The following is an 18127-nucleotide window of genomic DNA, read 5'->3' as shown; positions in this document are numbered from 1 at the left end:
CACGTTGACCACTAGGAGGAGATGTAGCTCCAAAGATTCTGGCACTTTGCTTTGAGCACTCACACATACAGTGCACAGCAAGTGATTCAAAAGCCATCACTCGTAGTAAACAAATGTTTATTTGTCAAAAGGCACAGTAGAGTATAAATAAGAACAATATATAGTAACAGGAACTTTACAAAAGAGAAATAATGTGACAGCGTCATTTCATAAAACAGCCTAATTGTTAACAGATGTCTAATAAATACATATACGTCTTATTTTAGGCCATTATCTACAATATAAATGTCTGTGCTGATATCATGAATATGTTTATTTGACCTGGAACGCAAGTCAAGGAGACAGATAATGGATAACGTGCAAAACCCTCCGTTTGAAGGTAGAAATGTAAAGTGTACAACAGATCCCTAAACATCTGATTCAAGCCCTTTGCAGATTAGCGTTACTTGCAGCGTACTGTGCTAATTATCCACGAACTTGAGCAACAGGTTTGAGGCTTTGGTTAAGTGCTACAAAACGTTTAAGGACCTCCTCATTCCATCTAGGGAAACAGCCTGGTGGAGGATGGGAAGGAAAAGGAAAAAATAGCGCCAAGCCCAAGCTGCATGGCATAGGAAGGACTGTGGCTGCGTGTCCTCGGTCAACACCCACCAATTAGTAACCATAACCCTGGTGATAGCCGTCCTCGTAACCGCGTTCGTATCCGTGCTGATGGTAGCCGTAGCCACCGTACTCGTCCTCAGGGCAGCGCATGCCCAGAGACTGCTGGATGGCCATCTCCTGCCTGCGTAGCTGCATAGAATCTACCAGGTCATAGATGATAGCCATGGACCACATGGGTGAGGGGTACCAGGATTTAACGTTTCCGTCCTTCCCGACCAGCAGCATGGAGAAGTACTCTGGGCTGATCTGGAAGTAGTTCCTCATGTCCTTCACCAGGGTGGCTGATAGCCCTTCGCGTTCCACAGTAGCACTCCCTGCAGAGAGCGGAGATGCAGGTTAGGAGAGAAATATTTAAGACAGACGTTTTACAGTGGAGAGACAGAGAGACATGTTTGACATTTACTGTATTTCCACAAGCTGAGATAAAATGCCAAAAGCAGAAACCTCAGTCCTAGTTTCTACAGTATTGCAAAAGTCTGACTTTAATTTATCTTTTTCCAGCGAAGTTAACACCCTGTGTGATAGTTTGTTTTCTTGCCCACCATCTCCCAGGTCGTATGAAATTAGAGAAATATTTCATGTGATCATGAATTCCTAACACAGCAGCAGCAGAACATGTGCTTATGCAGTTACGTGTTCATGGCTCATCTTTGAAGTTCTCTGGGGACGTGGTGGAGCAGTAGCACACATTCCTTTATGACATGTGGCCTCACTGATTAGATGAGGGATTGTTACTTATCATTTCTAACTTGGATTCTGGTTTGCAAAAGCATCTTGTTTTTCTGTCCTGAACAGCTGTTTTGGGGGAAACTGGTGAACTGAAGGTCAGTTTGTGGGCTTGTCTTGTGTTCTGTCTTGTGTTGCGCTCAGAAGCAGAGCAAGGTTGTGTCTTTTGTGGAGAGCTCAACAACAGTTAGACCTACTGAATTCATTGTTGCACTTTTTTTAGCCTAGATAGACATTTGTTGTTATCCTACTGGCTTGTTGCTTGCTAACATGAGGTGAATGTTGTTGGGTTTATACTGTATGGAGCCTTATGCCAGTGGGCAGCCTGCTAGCTAGTTGTTTGGCTGCTGTCACCTTAGCACATAATTACTTGTCTTAGTGGACTGCTTAAGTAGGACAGAGTGGATGTCTTTTTACTTGTTAGCTCAACAGAGAGCTGACTGGTTTGTTGGGGGGTGGTTCAGGGATGCTACAAAGCCCTGTTGAGCCTTTTCCGAGTAGTGGGCCCTCATTAGTTACATTGTGACCAGAAGGTTCTAGGTACTGTCTTTTTTTCCTGTGACTCAAGTCCAAAAACCTTAACCTTGGGGTAGAAGCGAATTATAATTTGCATTTCCTTGGCAAAGGCAAAGCTCCTTGAAGATTTAACAAAGTTGAAGTTACACTACAGGCCCCACAACAATAGTTTCCAGGACTTTAGAAAGTACTACCTCCAAGCTAAAGATTTTTTTTTGGCTTGTATGGCCCAGAGACACTCGTTCCTCTGGTGGAACTGCAGGTAGAGGAATTAAGTTCTAGAAAAGGTTCCTGAGGAAAAGTCCCTTTGGTGGAAACTAAACTTTACTGAGAGGATACTTAGCTGGTGACGCTGTATTCGTGCCTGCACCCTCACACTTACACACAACCTAATTAGGTGTCATGTAATGATAGTTGGTAAGACAGGTATTTTGGACAACTGAGCAGGACTGGTTCTCTGATCAAAGGGTTAGCAGATAGATGTAGACACTGGGCTTGGTCGTGCTGCTTTAGCCTAAACAGTTGCTATGTAGACAGGATGCCGGGTTAAGACCTGGAATATTTACTCATTGCTTGCATGAGAGGAGAAGTCCAGCAGATTCGGGATGATCCAACCAACATTTGGCAGGTTTCAGTCTGTTTGGATTCTGTGGGAATATGTTCTTACCATTGATAGGATAAAGTTCCAGCACTCCCCCCATATCTGGTGGCTCCGCACCGACCAACTTTAGGATGGCGATGTGTCTCAGACCTGTCTCACCATGGCAAAGACAACCACAGCGACAAAACATGAGAGAGAGACAGAGACAGAGACAGAGAGAGAGGCTGTTGAACAGAAATTAGTTCAAGTGAGACTTCAAACTAAAGCGCGTCTGTAAGACGCTGAGCAACTGTTCTGCTTATCCGAGCTGATTTAACTGGTTGTTTATTATCGGAATCGGTCTTTAGGTGAAGGGAGGAGATCATGGTGGTCTTGTCGGTCCTGCCAAAAAGCGGTTTCCTCTGAAGAGAGAACGCTGGCTTTACTTGGTGAGCGCCAAGCGCTGAATACCAGGATCAAACTTCTCAGGCCCTGAGCCCAGTCAGCAGGACTGTCCTTTGTCTGAGCCACGGTGGGAGAAAAACAGCCCACAGTGCCATCCGGGCCAAGAGCAACACATGAGGCGAAAAAAGGTCCTCACAGACCCTGATCTGGGTCTGTGGATAAGTCCTCCCCCAGTTCCCTGACTATCTCACATAAAAGCAGTGTGCAGACACACACACTAAATGATGCCACTAGCTAATACGGTGGTTATTAATTTGTTTGTACAAGCTTTAAAGATCCGTAACAAACCGATACAGGACCATCTTACAGTGTGTAAAAACTGTATTTCCTCCTTTGCATAAACCCTTTTGTGTCGACCGTCATTATGTCATTACACAGATACATCCATCAGTATCCCATGGTTAACAAACCCTGCTGCTGCCTGACCTGTGGAGGAAAAACATAGCTTTCCTCAGAAAGTTTCCTAGTTTCGTTCCTGTGTGTAGGTCTTTGACGTGAAAGACCTACAGTGAGCATCTAGACTGGACCAATTCAGACACACAGAATTCCTTCTTCAATTTAAAAAAAAAAGAAATTTCACCTAAAGTCAGTAACTATTTTGATGCACAATCAGATTCTATAATTTATTTTTTCACTGTTCAAACAGAAAACATTTTGTGTAGACGCTTGCAAGCATCTATCAGCTGTTTCCCTTTGTGTGACACGGTGACTACAACAAAGTGAATTACGCCTGTTAATTGTTTCGAAAAAAGGATGTAAAATATAGTGTGAAACCAATGAAAAAGTGTCAACACATTTGCAGGAGAAGACTCCTGCTGTGCTAAGAAGGGGACAATAAAGATGCAGTGGATCCACAGCTTTTTTTTTTTTTTTTAACCTGTAACTTTTGCTTGGCTGCTGGAACCATGTGTTACCAGACATCTTCATCCCAAAATTCTTGGATGAAAAATAGTCAACATGTTAACCTTGTACGGGCACATGTGCGATCTGCCTTTTTCAGCAAATCTATCTCGACGTTGATTAACAGAATCCCGACCAGCGTTTTCAAGTGTTACCCAGTGGAGCGGCGTGTCTGGCAGATGTGTTTGTGAATCAGTTTTGGACGGCAAAGACACACAAGCTAATCCAGGTTACACACTGAAGCTAAAGGTGCTAAAGGTGGGGCCATAAAAAGAGAGGTGGTCTCGTTTCTCATTTAAAGCTTGTTTCTGATCTTCAAAGCACTGATAGGGTAAAGTACTATATTTGTCATACGAGGTGTATGAACGAACGAAATTGCGTCGGATGATCAGATGGAGGTTTGGTCCTGAGCCACTGCGACCTAGCGCGCCGCCGCCGCCTAACACACCTTTCTAGCGGTGGAGGAAACCTACGGAAAACCTGGGAGAACGTACAAACTCCACTCAGCCCTGTCCGGTCCGGGGATTGAACCTTCTTGCAGTGAGGTGAGGGAGCCAACCACCCTGCTGCACTGATGATCTGATATTGAAACAAGCAAATAAATCAATTTGTTTTAAATTTTATGCTCTTTAGCAGCCGGCTGTATCTTGAGTGCAGCAGGAGGCTCATTTGAAATGATTCACTGGAAATTACACACAAAGAAACACTTTGCATCAATTAAAGTCCTAAATGTAGTTTCACGTTTGGTTTTTCATTCATTACCTGTCATATGAATTGAGTGACAGGCAGCGCAAGTGTCAAGACAAAAATAGGATAAATGAGCACTTTGAGAGAGAGAGAGGTGATGAAGAGCCAGAAAGATGTAAGAGCCAGATAGAAATGTCAGAAAAGTGGAAGTGTTATAAACAGCACTGGATTCAAGTAGGAACATGAGGTCAGCGTTTCTTTGGTTTCACTGAGAAGAGAAGCTATTTCAAGTTTACATTTATCACACGCAAACCTGTCAGTCACGTCAGATTGTTGAGGTTTGCAAAGTTTGGATAAAAGTCCCTTCCGGAGACGTTACACAGTAATAAAAACATTAGTAACAGTGGAAAAGTTGACTAACTGGCAGGATGAAAAGGCCGCCGTCAGGGAAGGGAAAGAACTTGTTAGCCCCAGTTTGCACAGAGCGACTCTTCGCCAGCTCCGTCATCTGGAATCTCTCTGCACATCCCTCTGTGCACAAACGCACACAGATCATAACAAGGGGGGCAGTTCTTCATGTGACCCTCACAGAGGTTTTCATACGGGGGCACGTACAGCAACCGTACCTGGGTAAAAGTTCAGGCCATTTGCATTAAAAATAATAAAATAAAATCCGTCTGTTTGAATATTCTAGATTCTGTCTTTCAGGAAGGTCTTTTCCTACGTCGTTAAGCTTTTTGTTGGTCCGTCTGTTTGTGTCTGTGCCTGCAGCAGCAGGAAATTGGTTGGAGCACAGAGAAAATGCTCAGCGTGAGCAGAGCAGAAAGGTCAGGAAGCAGCAGCAGAAAGTCCAAAGAAAAAGGCCCAGAAATGACACCAGTATAAAAAAACATATAGGTGGTTTGAACGGTGAGTTGACTAAATTATCTTTGCATCTGCAGGAAATGTAAGCAAGCAACAATGCAGCTAACTTGTTTGTATGAAGTGCAGGTGCAGACAAAGCTTTTGTGTTTTTGCGAACTGATCCTTGCAAAGTGACTGCACTGACGACGGGTCTCAGTTGACTCACCCAGGTTGCAGGCCTGGCTGCTCAGGGCGTACAGCTGCTGCTGATAGGCCCACTCCTCGTCGCTGGGGGCGGAGATGATGAACAGGCGACGTCTCCAACGGAACCTACAGCCAGTCAGAGAAAATTTCAGCCTGGATTTAAGTGGCACTGTGGTGCAACAGTGAAAGCTCTGTGCTAAGACGAAGAGGCTGAGCTTGTACACGAGCATATTCCCTGTACCATTACTGCCAGAGGGTGACAACCACGAATTACGCTTTAAAATTTGCCACATCTCAGCGCTGCGATGTGGGGCTGGAATTTAGGTCTCCATGGTAACAGAAGACGGCTGTTTTAGACATCCCACGAAAATATGTGGCTGCAGTGATTCAGGGAGGAGCAGCGGGGGTTTGTGTTACTTTGAATATCTGTGCAACACACACAGGGAAGCTGCTGCACTTTTACTGTAAATGCTATAAATTACAGTCCAGCTGATTTCTGAGCAATAATTCTGACCACAAAGAGACGTAACGTAGATTTTCAGTCAAACAGATTCAATAAACATACATTCTTGTACAGTACAGTTAGGTCCATATACATTTGGACTTTGGACTGTGGGCGGAAACACACGCAAGCACAGGGAGAACATGTAAACTCCACACAGAAAGGCTTCTAGCTTCATCATGTGCTGCCTCAGTATTAAATTTGTTTGTCCAAATAGTTTTGGCGGGTGTGTGATTGGACCGGACTGCAATTCCTACACAGTTCATCCAGCGATTTCACCCAAACCCTTAAATTACAGCTGCAGAGCCAAAATGTGCGACTGTCCAAATATCAATGGAGCTAAATAATTATGGCTTTACTTTGGCACACTTTTTAAAAATAGTTTGAGAAATTTGCAATCACGCAACTAATGCTACTTCAATGATATTTTTAGCAGTGTATTCATAAACGTGCACAGCCATGTGTCCACATACTTTTGGCCGTGTGCTGCATTTGAAAGCAAAGCAAAAATGGCACCTGGACAGGAAGTTCTCCAACGATCTGGGCTTGTCCTCTTTCTTACAGGTGACTCCTTCCCTCTTCTGCTGCTCCATCTCTCGGATGCGGGAGGAGAAGGTGTCGACGTAGTTAAACACAGCCTTCATGGCGATGGGGACCTCGTAGGATTGCTGCCAAATTCCAGTCAAATAACAAACACAATCCTGTGATTCAAACAGTGGAATTGGTTTCCAATCTAGTGATGAAGTTTTTAGAACATGTAGCTGTGGTGCGACCTTTGCCCCAAGCGTTCTTCATAATAACTTCTGGGACGGAGACAAGTTGCTTAAACATAAATCTGTGTCCCGCTTAATCACAGCGTGCTAATAAATCTCAGCAGGAACATCGAGCGAATGCAAAAACGTGTAACACAGCCTCACACACAATCTCACACTTTCCTCAAGGATTTGTTGAATCTGTTGTGCAGCTTGTTCCAATTCTTTCACACCTCAGTCCACTGCACTCAGTCTCAAACCCACATACGTCCACAGACCGCCCAGTCAGCAGGGAGGGGAACACTGGCCTCTTTGATGAGTCCATCCAAAAACAGCCCCCGGCATGTGTGCGCACACAAGCACACACACACACACACACAGGTGTGGCCAGAGTCGCGCGGTGTGAATTAAAACAGTGTTTCGATTGCAGGCAGCGTCGAGCTTCAGAGAGGAAGACGCCGCTGTTGGGCAGGTGGGTTCTGGGGGCCGCGACTTAAGCCGCACAACATCAAACACACACCGTTTTCAAAGCTTTAGTCCCTTGAATCTGGAATTTTCCAAAAGTAAAAAAGGCATCACTACAAGTCCTGCTAGAATAAGCTCGTCCACCTGTTCTCTACATTTGGGGCAGGAACGAGAAAGTAAACACAGGAAGTAGATCCTGTTCAGTAGCAGTGAATATGTCCAACTATTATTGCTCGTAACTGTGGTGCTTCTCCGGGCTACGAACCAACAAAACTCCCCCAAAGCCCTTCAGGAAAACAGAAGGCCGCCATCACCTCATGCACCTAAATCTAATCTATCTAAAAAAAATTATAACATAAATAAAAAACTTCCTTCCTGCTCTTTCTTGCACTCGCATCTAATGAACTGTAAATTCTTTTCTTATAGGACTTTGCTCTGGTGTTTTTTCTTATAGTATTTTGCTGCCTTGTACGTCACTTGTGAGTCGCTTTGGATAAATGTCACCGTTTAGCATAAACCTGCTGTTTTGGGCCGGATCGAGCTCAGATCACGTTCTCACCAAAAGCCTCTTCAGACTTTGTGTGGCACATGACCAAGGCCACATCCAGTAAAAGGCTCTTGGTGCGGCTGTTTTTGGCCCCCAGATCAGGCTTCATTTGAGCTTTTTTGAGTGTGTAGAACTGAGAAAAACCCTGTCGCCCTTTGCAACAATGCTGTAATCGAGCAGCGTTTCCCTCTTTAAAGCATTCAGGCTTCTTTCTGTCCCCACTCCTGCTCCGGCGAGGCCCTACCTTGACTCTCATGTCGGTGTCGGTGAGGACCATGTAGAAGTCGTCGTACGTCATGCCGAACTCTTTCCTCAGCTCCGTGATCAGATCCTGGTTCACCAGGTCCTCCTGACGAAGACCTTTCATCGGCTTGTCATTCTCTGCAGGAGGGAAGAAGCACGGGTCAGGTTCTCTTTATTTTTTATTCCTTTCTTCCTACTTTAGGACTTGGTGAATTTAGACATTGATGTTCTGCACTGAAGAAAGTGAAGTATTGTTTAGGAGACATTGGACAAATAAAAGATCCTATGTAACTAAGTTTGTGATGGGAACTAATGCAGAACTGTTTTGAAAACTTGTCCCATCGAATAAAGCAGAATAACACAATGTTCCTCTGTAAAATGTGTTTCACATGATGGAAAGTGGACTCGGAGGGACTGACTTGACAAAGAGCTGAGATTTGGCAGCGTTGTGTGCGTTAGAAACTTAAAGTAACTGTAATACAGAGCACACACACACACACAGAACAGTGCTCTTTGCTGTGTAATGGCTATGAGTAAATCAGGAAAACCCCAGCACATGCTGGAGACAGCAGACCCCGTCCACACACACACATACACAGCAACCGAGTTAAAAGGAAAAGAGTGTGAAGTGCTGAGGCACTGAGGCAAAAACTGAAAGAACCAGTTGTCTGTGTGCATCAGATGTTCACCGGCCGGTGAGTGGAACAAAATTGTAATGAAGCCCAACCACAAGTTGGGGGTGGGGGGATGCAAGTGACATCACCTCTGCGCTTTTCCCAGAATTCCATCTGGATAAAACCTCACTGAGGAGTGACAGACTCCTAAAGTATTCCAAAGCGTATTACACCCTAACCACAGTCTCAGGTTTGAGACCATAAAGCATCTGTAAATGCGAGGACCCCGCCAGGCAGCCGGGACCCAGCACACGTCATGAAAACGCCAGTGGCTTCGTTGCTTTCACACAAGCCAGGAGTTTTGAAGGCCGGGTTTGCATGTAGGGAACAAAGTGGCTCCAGCACGAGTAGACTCACCCGCCTTTGTAAGCATGACACACCAGCAAGGTATGTCCCCCCCCCCCCCCCCTCCCCGATACACAGGATGCAGACCCCTGTAGCCTGCTGCTGAACTTGTCTCACATTGAACCAAGGTAAGACACTGTCTTACTGCAGTACACTTTACGTTATTTTTCTGACAAAGCCCCCTCTTCCCTCCCCCCCAACCAAAATGAAGATTTTTACTTTTTCACTCACTGACTGTTTTGTATAATTTTGTAAATTTGGAGTTTGATGACGGCAACACACAAGAATGTTGGGGCAGAGACATGTTTCATTGAACTGCTTCGTTTGTTAAAAACCGAGGACACTAACAGTTTTACAAGCGGAAGCTTTGCCCGTCTTTGCCGGATACTTCAGCCGCTCAACGGTCCGTGGTCGTCTGATTCTCCACTTCATGATGCTCCGATCACTTGCAGTAGGACACAGGTGTGGACTGAGGCCTGGCATTGTTCTGATCCAATATGCTCCTCTTCCCACATGTACAGGTCCCCCATGGTGTAGGCACTGATGCACTCATGGCCCTCGAACCATCACAGATGCTGGCTTTTGCACCTTTTGACACGAGCTCGAGTCCAGCGGACTTGCACGCGTTTCTGCACAGACGTCATGTTCGGCATCCTCTTCTGTAATGTGGCTGACCCCACATTGCCGGATGCAGCAGTGGACAGTTGTACATGGGAATCGTGAGCCCGTGTGGTTTTCCTCATCAAAGCGGCACGGAGGCAGTTTCTCAAGCCGAGCTGCCTGTGGGATCAAAGGTCACACACAGTCTACGAGGGTTTCCACTGGTGGTCTTTCTGCACTGAGTTTTCCCCAGACTCCCTGGATCTTTTCACTGTTTTTATAAACTGTAGACAGTGAAAGAGTCAAATTCTCACCAACCTCGTGTTGAGAAACATTATTTTTGAACTATTCTCTGATGAAGTCTAGAACACATGACTTTGCTTGTAGAGGATTCACTTGATGCTCCTTTTATACCCAATCACTGGACCCTCAGCAGTTACCAATCAACCTGATAGTTTCGGAATAATTTAAAAGTGCTATTACCTGAATATTTCTTGAACATTTCAATCTTGTTTTGCCTCTGTTGCAACATTTTTGGGTGTTGCAGGCACCAAACTCGACATCTGTCAATACAAACTACAATTAAGTTAGTGGAAACACTGACAATCTTTTCTTCGTACTTCTGTCAGATAAATAAAGGTTCAAGTAGAACAACAATTTAGTTTATTTGCATTTTGAAAAAAACAAAAAAAGTTTTTTTGGAACTAGGGTTTGTACCAAGTAATACCAAAGTACTGTTACTGAAAGAGTAAACCACAAGATTATGTGTGCAGTAAAGTCAGAGCACAGCAGCCAAGACTATGGGAATGAACAGTCAGCACTGTTTAGTGTCACCTGCACAGACAAGTACACAATAATGTGGCTTTGGCAGAGGCAGTGTACATTCTGAATGTCATAGTTGGAGCATAGATCGCTGCTGAAAGCATCAAGTTTGACATCAGGCAAGAAAGGTGAAACGAGGACAACACAGCAGACGTGGCAAGAGACTGGTCTCCATCTTCATACGAACACACATCAGGAAACTGGGCTGGAATTTGGCACGAATAGCTGGACATGAAGTGAGCAACACTACAGAAATGTAGTCTTCAACATGAATAATAAAGACGCAGTGGTGGAAAGGAACCATTTTTGAGGTATTTCTACTTTACTTGAGTATTTCCATTTGCTGCCAATTCATCCAAATCAGATTATTACCACTAAATACAACAGAGTCCAACTTTATCGAGCCCTGTTGTGAAAGTTAGCAGCTACCCAGCTGGTTGTAAAACATTCACATTATAAGGATTCAAAACATATGAGAGTAATACATTATTAATACAAGACATAAATTCTACTATTATTCCAATATTAAACAATATTATTGAGGTATGTTTTATTACTAAATATGGCGTTTTGTCAGTGCAGTGTGGTCTGAGTTTATCCACGACAGTTGTATAAAGTCCTTAAAATCAGCTCCATCGTTACCAGCTGCAGCATTAAAGCCATCGACACATTTATCTGAAACTGACTCATTTTGACCGAAAAGTACTTTTACTGCTGATACATAGACTATTGTTTGAGCTAATGCTTTGTATTGTTGTCCCCATTTTGAATGCAAAACTTTATTATCAATACTTTTACTTCAACATATGGTGTGAGCACTTCCTTTCCACTGCTGGAGAGAAGTTGAGCCGTGACACTGTTAATTTCAATAGTCAGGATGAGGCAGAATGTGCAGATGTACATGTAGTAGCTCTAAAAGATGCAGCTCACACACTGTACCTGTTTAAATAAGAACGAGCAAAAACTTCATGTATTCACATGGAGTATTTTTTCAGACTGAGGCGAGCAGAACAGCTCACTGCAACATTAAAATGGGAAAAACATCCTGCTAAGACTTCTCAAAAACAGTTAGTCGGAGCGGCCGCATGACTCAGCAGCTACGAGGACCACAGCTGAGCGAGGGACCAAACCAGATGGAAGAGGTTGGATGGTTGACGCTCGTGTCTGAGACGCTATTTGCAAACATTTGGCACCTTCCTCCCAGACTACGAGCGCAGTAAAAACTGTGCGGCGGCACTGCGAGCTACTCACCCAGCTGGTAGTGGTCGATCTTCATGGTGGAGTTGGTCAAGGAGCCAAAGATGGTGATGATGGAGACTTTCCTGATGGCCATTTCACACACAGACTCCAGGTACTCGTCCCTCTGCTGAACATACATACTGTTCTCCTCACTGGGGGACGTGATCAGCTGGGAGGGAGGGAGTCAAACAGGTTAGAGGGTCATGACACCTACACACACACACACACACACACACACACACACTTGCAGGCGGCTGATGGGGCATCTTTTCCCATCCTGCTCACTGAAATGCTGGCTGCAGGACGGCTGCTCCACGCGGGAACTCGATCACTTCACTGCAATCATGAAAACGTTACATTGTAGAAAATCAAACTGTGCAACAAGTGGACAGTGAGCTGCCACCAAAGCACAGAGGTGCTTAGCGGGAAGAATGAGTCAGCAACTCATCCAGACACCGAGATTCTTTCAGGGCTTGCACAACTTCCCAGTGCTCTGTTGTGGAAACTTTCCTCTCGTTGGACTCACGACACATTGTACATCACCTCCTCCAGCTCCACATTTTCTGTTCCGCGATGCCGATTGAAGCTACATCCAGGAATTCACAAAGTTGTCATGGCTCCAGCTTTTTCCCCGTTAGTTCACACTGTTAACTAAGCCATTTTTAAAAAGCTGCAATATGTATCAGAGTTTTTTTTATGAAAAGCTGTTGTGAAATCAGGAATTTTAGGCCCCAACAATCACAACAGCCCTCGACATCCTAGAGGCATAAATTTACGTAACAGCGAGTTCTGAATTGCAACAGTTGGTGTCGACGAGTCGATCAAGGCTAAAAGGTCATTTCAAAAGGAAGAGTGCAGCATTTTGGGCCAGCACACATTTGTGCTTCCCTGCCAAAACCTGGAGGAGAAGACATCTGCATGCTGAGGCTCAGCTTAGCTTAGCATAAATGCTGGCTCAGCTCAAAGTAAGTGTACATGCAGCTGTCAGCACCGCATAAGGCTGCTTTGTTTGATACTGGACAACCTGTTTCCAGGTGGAACAGAGTGCTGTGCTTAAGAGAAAACACGAGCCATTTCCATTTTCGGCTTCACTGTGTTTCACAGGCAGATTTTGTGCTTTTACTCCACTATATGTATTTCATAACTTTAGCTACTTTTCAGGATCAGATAATGAAAACAATAAACAATACTTCACTGATCCCTTGTGTGTAATTTCCAAGCTGCCCAGCACCATGTAGAGTAATTTAAATTATTAGGACAAGTTGACTTTACGGTGGTGTGAGTACTGCGTGTACTGTGCACTTTATGAATGCTACAGTACTTGATCTGAGCACAAATATCTGCAAGTGAAGCTTTGCCAGGCGGGTGAGTAAGAGAACCTTTTATGAGCTGTGTGTTATGTCATGTTCTCACCAGCAGCCGCCTCCTGTTCTCAAAGTAGTCCAAGAAGGAGGCCAGGGATCCTTTCGGAGGGGGCGTCGGCTTCTTAGTGGGCTTCGGGTAGTCGTCTTTCTCAGCGTACTTCAACAGCTTCTTTCCATTTTTCCTCCCCCCGATCTTCCCCTCCTTCCCTGCTTTTCCTCCCCTCCTCTCGGATTTCTTGGAAAGCTTGTCATTCTTTTTCTTCTTCCTGTCGTGCTTGTCGTGCTTGCCCTTCACCTTCTTCGTGGGACTGACGTCGGTGAAGGTTTCCGTCTCCTCAGCATCACCCGCCGACGGCTTACTCGGCTCATAGTTGTCCTCGTACTCATTAGTCAACACCTGCATGGATACAAATCACTTTTTATTACTAATGAAGAAACAAACCAGGCGCTGATTTACCAGAGGTTTGAAGAAGAGACCCAGTGTCTCATAAATATTTCCAGCCAGAAAATAATCTCATGCACATAAAAAGCGAGGCAATAGTAAATAAATTGCAAATAAAATCACAAATAAGTGTTAGTAAGACTCTAATGAACGTAAATTATGGCATTGAGATTTTTTCCACATGAGGATGAGTTTTACTTCACCTTCTCTCCTCCAGTCTTCTTCTTGCTGGGTTTGACCTTGGATGGTTTGTGTGTGGCGGGTGCCAGCTTGCGACCGTTTGGACTCCTGTTGTCCTGGTCAGTGTGGTTATCTCCAGCTGCAGTGGTTTTAGGGTACGTCTCCCTCTGTCTGGGGCTGTCGTAGTCAGGATTAGCAGTGGTTCTAGGCGCAGGGAGCCACACGGCTGTGGTTTGGTCTCTGGTTGGTCTCTGGGTGGTGGTGGTGGTGGTGGGTCTTTTTGTGGTTGTTGGTTTTTTTGTGGTGGTGGTGGTGGTGGTGGTGGTGGGTCTTTTTGTGGTGGTGGTGGTTGCTTTGGTTGTGGTGGTCGTAGTTGTGGACTGGGTTGTACTTGTGATGGTGGTTGGTCGCGTAGTCGTCGTTGTAGTGGTGGTGGTGGTGGTGGTTGGACGTGTGGTTGTGGTGGTAGTCGTTGTCTGTGTGGGCTTTCTTGGAATCTTCTTCGGTGGTTTTCGTATTGAAGGTGTGTCTACACACAGAGAGACAAATTAAATAAGATGATGTTCCCTGCAAAACTCAGGGCCACACTATTTAAAATGAGTTTGAACCCCCTCTTCTTATATGTAAATGTAAATGTTCTGCACTTATATAGCGCTTTTCTACCTATTGGCACTCAAAGCGCTTTACACTGCTTCTTATTCACCCATTCACACACACACTCACACACCGATGGGGGAGCTGCTATGCAGCTGGCCAACACTCACCGGGAGCAACTAAGTTGGGGTTCAGTGTCTTGCTCAAGGACACTTCGACATGTGACTGAAGGAGCTGGGGATTGAACCAACAACTGTGAGATTGGTGGACAACCGCTCTACCTTCCTGCGCCACAGTCGCACCTTATAATGCACCTCAGTACAACCTCAATAATAAACACAGTAGATTTTTCACTGTTCTGACAGTTTCAACCCACAAAGTGAGAAACTCTAACATTGTAAAAGTAGACTTCGTGGCAGAGCTGCTGTATAGGATTCCATTAGATTGTACACGTGTACCTAATAAAGTGGCCAGGGGTGTATATGTCATGTGCACATAGTTGCCACCTCAGGATTAAAGGTGATTCTCATTTAATGTACATTTAGTTTGTTTTCTGTTCAAACCAGGGACGGAGCAGTAAATTAGCGTCGACTATGTTCTGTACTGTATATACACGACATCGCTTGTTTGGTTCTAACAATGTTTAGCTGTATTGTTCCTGTAAAAATGGTAAAGATTCTGAAAATGTATAATTTTATATAGATACGCCAAATTCTGTTCTATACAGAAAAACGTTCCAATCACTGAATAAACCACAGCATTTTATCTTTTCTAAATTCTGAGAACCGGCTTGACTGGACCTTTCTGAAAGGGGGCTGCAGTGAATCCACACCAAACTCAAGGTGCGAGAAATGATTCCAATGGCTGCACAACCTTTTTCCATCATTTATAATTACCAACATTTCAACCAAAACCTTTTCAAGGTGAAGCCTGTGAAGCTATGCTCAGTATAGCTGAGAAAACTGTCATGCTGTTTTCTGAATAATGAGGAAACTCTGCTCTTTCTGGAGACACAAACAAAAACACTTTTATCTCCTTCGGTGAAAATGTGCGTGAATCAAAAAACGCTGCTTCAGGTCTCACCTGTGAGGGTGCCCTCCTCCACCTGACCCTCCACACCTGCTCCTTTACACTTCTGGACAAAACCTTTCTGCCGAAGCTTCTCCAGCTTCCTAATGGGCGACTGGTCGATCACCTCGTACATGGCCTCCAGCCTCACAGGGTAGGGGTACCTCTCCTCCACCTGCAGGGTCTTCTTCAGCAGCACCATGCCAAACTTGCCTGCGGATCACATGCTGATCAGGTTAACATGTCTAATCCCCCCCCAACCCCCACCCAAAACATTCAGATAGGAAGTGCTGAGGTGTTAGTTACCTCTCTCCAGTTTAAGGACGCTCATGAGTCTGGGGATGAGAGCTGTGTCCAGCGGCTCCTCCATCACCTTCCCCTCCGTGGTGATCCTCCTCACCTTGCCCCCCATCTCCCCTTCCTGGTGGAACATGACGATCTGGTGGACGTGTCTCTCCGCCAGCTCGCAGTACACATCGGATTTCAGCAGAGACATCATGAGCCGGTAGTAGCCGTCTGAGTCATGGGGGGCTGAGATCACCAGGACGCGGTTCTTCCCTGCAAAGCTGGCCAGCAGATTCGGTGACCCGGCGCTGCTGGGTATGCGGCTCACCCTGGGTATGCGGCTCACCGCTGCCGGGGCGCCCTCGTCTTGCTGCATTTCCACCTGTCGGGATGAGCTACCCTGCGCTTCCACCCCTCTCCTAGACACTAGACCCTGGCTTCGTGTTCTGGTGCCTTGCACACTCGCCGTGGTGGTGGAAACTGGGACGCCCTGATCATCCTGTACATCTCCGCCCTCCACGGGGCTGTGCACGCTGATGGCTGCACCAAATCCAGGGCGCAAACGTCCGACGAGGCGCCCCGAGTCCGCTGCGCCCCGCTGGGTACGTCCCAGTCCTGCGCGTCGGTTCAACTGGACCCGCTTCAAATGAACGCGTGTGTCGGCTTCGCCGGTCCAGGTTATCAGATATATCAGAGCTAAACCCAGAAGAAAAGCCCTCATTCTGGTGGATAAGTAGGCTAAACGCTCACAGAAGAAGAGAGAAAGATCCAGAAGTGGATCCTGGCGCGTCCTTAGTGCATTTGAAGTTGCTTATCAATTACGTCCAGATGAGGTGTGTGGCACCGACACATAGTAAATAAAAATGATTTTCAGAGCATGGATTCATGCCTTCATGCCTTCACTGTCACGCCGAGGAGGGGAAGAGTTTGCAGCGCGTAAACAGCTAGATCCACTTCCGTTTTCAGGTAGAATCCCTGGAAATCACCAGATGGAATCATCCCTCTCATCCAGACAAACTCTGAAATGCGTCGTCAGCCTCGGGAGAAAATAAAAAACGGGCCAGGTCACATCTCCAAATAGTTTTTTTTTTTTTCCACCCTGCAAACTCGTCCAATGAATCCTCGGGCGTTGGTTCTGTGTCCAACAAACGGTGCGGGGAGTGTCCGGCGACAGGCAGGAGCTCAGAAAACCTGCGCTGTGCTTCTTCCCCAGGTTCTATTCAGCAAAAAGGAGCTTTGGAAACCTCCCAGCCTCCGGGGTCTTGGCCACGTAACGTCAGAATCCTGTCCCGGGACTGTTCAGCCCTCTCGCTGCGAATCCGTTTGCAACACTCTGCCCCAGCGAAGAGCAGAGAAAAGTTAAACCCTTTGCCCCCCGCTGCTCAGATTACCAGGAAAAGAAATGACACAGTTTGATTATGGTCCAGTTCCTCCTTTAAAGCCAACAGAGAAACGCCCACAAACCCCATCCCAGTCCAGCCTATTCTCCAAATGGACCACATATCCCCATCCACCTCCAGAGGGCTGCTTCAGATCTTGTAGTTCAGAAACTGCACAGATCATTCAGAGGAAACTACAGCGCTGGTGTGTGTTTGGGACCCTTCATTTACTGTGACCGAAGGCAAAGAAATGAAAATAAATGGAGTCTCTGCATGTTTAAGGCCAAAAGAACAGAACTTTCCACGAGTGTCTTTGCCCTTTTACCACAACTCCTTCAGTTCAAATCAGACTTTTCATTTCCTCTAACAAACTTTCCCAGTTTGGCTTGTAATTAAGGTCTATATAAAGAAAAAGTAAACCACTAGGTCTGAGCCACATCCACTCTCACTGCAGAGAGTCACAGCCTCTGCATATTGTATATCCAAGGGAATCAAATCAGCTTTTTTAAAATATATTATATTTGTTTAAATATTACATGTTTTTAAAGCCGTTTTAACACTTCACTTGTCACTTATGCTTCATATTTGTGAGTGGCTTAAATGCTCCAGTGGATTTGGAGCAGCTGGAAACAATATTAGACCTTCCTGGCCAGCCTTCAAAAAAAAAAAAGAGGAAAGTCATACTAAAAATACTGTTCAAACGATTAAAAGTCCCTCAGAAATCTCTTAACTCTAAAGCAGCCCCAGTTCAACCCAAATGAACTAATAGAGAACAACTGTTGTTTGACCACATGGGCTCGCTTGCCACAAAACCACCAACAGCATGCTGGGACCAGGCCACCGGTGCACACCGCTCACTTCATACCCGAATCACGTGCAGGTCTGTGCAGACTGCGAAACGATCACGTAATAGGCGTGTTTTGGATGACGAGAGTGTTCTGTGTTCCCCCTGATGTCGGCACGACGAGAACAGACGACACAGAGGAGCGAGTGTTGCATGTGTCCTCTTCCGAATGCACAAACTCCACAGACGTCTCTATAA

General features: G+C 45.6%; 1 protein-coding gene across 1 annotated transcript; it reads right to left on the bottom strand.

Moving 5' to 3' along the window:
• Positions 1 to 100: 100 nt before the first annotated feature.
• Positions 101 to 17151, bottom strand: ccdc80 (coiled-coil domain containing 80). The gene is made up of 10 exons (XM_067516706.1): positions 15728 to 17151; positions 15437 to 15634; positions 13783 to 14288; positions 13187 to 13534; positions 11786 to 11942; positions 8095 to 8231; positions 6603 to 6754; positions 5607 to 5710; positions 2573 to 2656; positions 101 to 977 (listed from the first exon to the last, which is right to left on the bottom strand). The coding sequence occupies exons 1-10, from the start codon at positions 16425 to 16427 to the stop codon at positions 655 to 657; spliced, it is 2709 nt and encodes a 902-aa protein (XP_067372807.1). The 5' UTR covers positions 16428 to 17151; the 3' UTR covers positions 101 to 654.
• Positions 17152 to 18127: the final 976 nt, after the last annotated feature.

Source organism: Channa argus, chromosome 9 (genome assembly GCF_033026475.1).
Source record: "Channa argus isolate prfri chromosome 9, Channa argus male v1.0, whole genome shotgun sequence".
NCBI classification, from domain to species: Eukaryota; Metazoa; Chordata; class Actinopteri; order Anabantiformes; family Channidae; genus Channa; species Channa argus.
Note: the sequence above shows the minus strand (reverse complement) of the source record. Positions and strands in the feature narration are given on the sequence as shown.